At 35.5% G+C, this 4,387-nt stretch overlaps 1 protein-coding gene across 1 annotated transcript; it reads left to right on the top strand.

Annotated features, from left to right (window-relative positions):
* Positions 1-1,989: 1,989 nt before the first annotated feature.
* On the top strand, positions 1,990-2,943 carry LOC138831710 (olfactory receptor 5K16-like). Its single transcript, XM_070028758.1, has one exon. It carries the CDS (start codon positions 1,990-1,992, stop codon positions 2,941-2,943), a length of 954 nt encoding a protein of 317 aa, XP_069884859.1.
* The last annotated feature ends 1,444 nt before the right edge of the window (positions 2,944-4,387 follow it).

Genomic DNA, 4,387 nt, shown 5'->3' on the forward strand with positions numbered 1-4,387 from the left:
CATAAATATAAACAAATATATTGTTTTTGTAAGATATTCAGTTAATCTTATATATGAAAGACTACTAAGAGGTTAGTAACATGCTTTTCAAACTTATACTTGTTTGCAACAAGGGAGTTGTACTCACCCATGAAAACAAGTGAAATCATGTCATTTGCTAGGGAAAAATAGAATTGAAGATTGTCATGTGAAATGAAATACGTTAGTCCCAACAAGGAAACTATCACCTATTTTTTCTTATTAGGGATACTAAAGAGAAACAAAACAAAATAAACAAATTCATGATGGTAAGAAGTATGACTAGAAATGTGATATGAAACAGAAAGGCCAGAGAAAGGAAAAGGGACTAGAAAGAGCGATGGTGGGCTGAGTATAACCAAAATATACTACTTGTGTCAATAAAAAAAATCATCATGAAACTCTCTTACTTTGTATAATTTAGTTTATGGGAATAAGAATATTAGGAAGTCAATTTTTAAGCATCAACTGTAAGCAGTATATTGACCCATACAATGTTACTTAGAATTCTCTTTATTTTTACTAAAAAGCTAACATAAGAAAATATCTTCAAGCTGGGTGGTGGTGGCTTAGATGAGCAATGCTAGTTACTCAGGAAGCTGAAGTAGGTTGATTAGGGTTCAAAGCCATCATGAAAAAAAAAAAAAAGACAAATCTGTGGAGCTTTTTTCCTCCAATTAGCCAATAAACTACTGGAACTGGAGGCAAAAAAAGATAATGGCGGACGTCAGACTGTTGCTGTTTTCACAGCGGGATCTGGGAACGTGACATCTGGCTTAGGCAGAAAGGGACTACACCATGCGGGTATAGATAAACTTTATTGAAACATCACTTGCCTTATATACAAGTACACAGCAGGAGAAGTAAATCTTCAGTCAGGGGGCAGAGAGTTAATCTTAAACAGTTTTGCAGGAGCTCAGACAATTAGAGTGTAACTTTAAGTCAGTAAGGAGGAAAAGCTAATCCTTTTCAACAAATATGGAGTAGTTGCAGTAATCAGTAGATAATGCACAGGTGAGTACTCAAAGGGCAGGGCGGGGCGCGGGGGGACTGTTCTACAAAGTTAAATAGGAGAAGCACGAATGACACTCCCGCAAACCATTACCTAAGTCTGGCGCTGGGCACAGGACGGTTGCGTCCCCCTTTACCCCGCCCCACCCCCAGCGGAATGCATGCCAGCATCCACCCTCAGAGCACACAGAAGCTCAGATGGGGTTACATGGGTTGATGCCTCTGACAGAGACCATACTTAAAGCCTTAGTATACTGGCACAGAAAGGAAGAAAGAGAAAAAGAGAAGGGGTGGGTGGGGGAGGGAGAACAACTTTTAACGCCAACTGTGATGGTGCATTCCTATAATTCCTACTACCAAGAGGCATAGATAGAAGGACCATTGTTCAAGGCCAAAGATGCTTTGTTACACACAAGCAAGGCATCATATGTAAAACCTTCAACTCTAGCTACTTGGATGATGGAGATGGGAAGATCATCATCTAAAACCAGCCTGGGGGAAAAATACAAGACCCTATCTAAAACAAAAAACAAACAAACAAAAAGAATAGACAAAGGACTGAAACAAGTGGATCAAGCAGTAGCCCACTTTCCTAGTAAATGCATAACTTCGAATCCCAATTGTATGAATTTATGGGATGGGTGTTCAAATTGGTAAGGGACACTTGTGTATTCTTGCCCTGAGTGTATACGTGGGCATGGAGTAAAATCTAGAATAAAAGCTTTCATTCTAAAAATGGTTACAGATAAATTACAGCATTTTGTGTAATTTACATGGAAGGTCGTCTTTACCCATGTACACCATTTGTTTCTTCTCACTGATAGATTACTGAGAGTTTTCAGAAGAATACATAGAATGATTTAAAGGCTCTTGCATTCTCTAAATAGGGTAATTAGCTACATCCGATTTATAATCTAAAGTGAATTTATTTATTATTTATGTTTCAATAGAGGAACGGGGATGGCGAAGACAAATCAATCCTTGACAACTGAGTTCATCCTCATAGGATTCACAGATCATCCGGAGCTGAAGGTCCTACTGTTTGTGGTGTTCTTTGCCATCTATCTGGTCACCATGGTGGGGAATCTTGGATTGGTGGCCTTGATTTACATGGAACGCCGTCTTCACACACCAATGTACATCTTTCTGGGAAACCTGGCTCTCATGGATTCCTGCTGCTCCTGTGCCATTACCCCCAAAATGTTAGAGGACTTTTTTTCCGACGACAGAACTATATCCCTCCATGAATGTATGGTTCAGTTTTATTTCCTCTGTCTTGCTGAAACTGCCGACTGTTTTCTTCTGGCAGCAATGGCCTATGACCGCTACGTGGCCATTTGCAGCCCATTGCAGTACCACACTATGATGTCCAAGAAACTCTGCATTCAGATGAGTATAGCGTCCTTCATAACCAGTAACCTTCATTCTTTGATTCACGTAGGGTTTCTATTAAGGTTAACTTTTTGTAAATCAAATCAAATCGATCATTTTTTTTGTGATATTCTTCCACTCTTTAGACTCTCCTGTGCTGACCCATATATTAATGAACTGATGATATATATTTTTTCAATGCCAATTCAAATCTTTACCATTGCCACTGTCTTGATCTCTTACTTCTGTATTCTTTATACTATCTTAAAAATGACATCGAAGGATGGAAGAGGGAAAGCATTCTCCACATGCGCATCCCACTTCTTTTCCGTCTCAATATTCTACGTTTGTCTTCTCATGTATATACGACCTTTTGAAGAAGGGGATAAAGATATACCAGTGGCGATATTTTATACTATAGTAATTCCATTGTTAAACCCTTTTATTTATAGTCTGAGAAATAAAGAGGTGATAGATGTTCTTAAGAAAACTTGGAAAACATATAATATTCTCAAAATAAATTCTTCCCCTATAGAAAATTGATTTCACATCATAAAACACATAAAGAGAAATGTAGCTTACATTAATATCTGTCTATAGATTGTATTTTAAAAATGTTTCTGTGTATAATCTCAAAATTATTGTCATAATATTCTGATCACGTATCAGTAATAATCAGTGAAATCTCAGTAGTAATTCTCATTATCCATTTTAACAACTGCCATGGAATTGGAAATTTTCTTCCATGACTCAATAAATAAACATGAAAATTAAATGTTTTAATTAATTTGGTCAATTTCTAGAAAATAGAAGAAATATTATCTAGTTCTATGTAAAAATGCCAAATGATTTTCTTTCAAAAAGCTACTCCTTTCTTCCTTTCTTCTTAAATATTTAAGAACATTACATTTTAAGATGAATAATCTGAGGAGATAAAATTAATTCAGCCTATACACTAAAGGCAACTAAACCTAATTTCTAGTTTTCAGAATAAATTGTTGACTAAATACTCTATGAAAGCATTATTTTGGAAAATGTTCATTATAAAGTCACTGATTTTGATGTATTTTTCTAGCTTATGTAAACATAATCATAATTTTTTGACTTCTAGAAGTTGAGCTAAGAAACTTCAGGTTATTTTTTAATCTTTCTGTTATGTAATGCCAGGGCTATCTGACGTGATGGGAGACTATTCTTTAGTATGTCGGGACCATAAATGAATATATAGATTTCCTGCCTCTGAATGAGAATTTTCCCAAGAGGTCCCAGTGGTTACTGGTGCATACTTCTTTGTTTATTTTTTTTAACAAAAATGAGAAAAGAAACAAACACCTAAAATACATACAGATATTGTAGAATCTCCTGATTTCTTACTCAAGTACCTATGTATATTTATATAGGCCTTATATTTTGACTTTTTAAACTTTACAATATAACTACTTTACAACATAACCTTGAAGTTTTTCTGTACCAGTATTTAATGATATTTCTCTGTGTGTGTATGTGCATTTGTGCAATTGTTGTGCATGTGTGCATGTAGCACAGCTTGAACTCAGTTCCTTGCAATTTTTTTTGGTGGCATTCCCCTAGTTAGCCACTACCCTAGCCTGGCATTTTACTGGTTATATATATGCAAATATATTCCTTATATTTTTATCCTTCAGTTCTGACTGCCTATTATTTGCTTATGGTTAGATTTGCCTTAAGGAACTTTAGGGAAAGTATCATAGAATTCAAGTGGTTTCACTGCATCATATCAATTATTATTTTATATTAAAATGAATTGTTTTTGCTAGAATTACCTTAGGTCATTTAGTCAAAGTCAGGTCTGCAATGCTCACTATTATGAAGTTAACATTTTCCCCTTACTATAAGTCTAAAAGAAAAGTCACCAAATCCAGAAAGCATTCAGGTGGAAGATATCTATGCTGTGAAGTCCTTATTCTTTCTAGTCACTATTCTATGTTTTTCTTTTCCATGTCTATAT

This window comes from Dipodomys merriami, unplaced genomic scaffold (assembly GCF_024711535.1).
Source record: "Dipodomys merriami isolate MVZ:Mamm:240054 unplaced genomic scaffold, mDipMer1.0.p SCAF_2, whole genome shotgun sequence".
NCBI lineage: Eukaryota > Metazoa > Chordata > Mammalia > Rodentia > Heteromyidae > Dipodomys > Dipodomys merriami.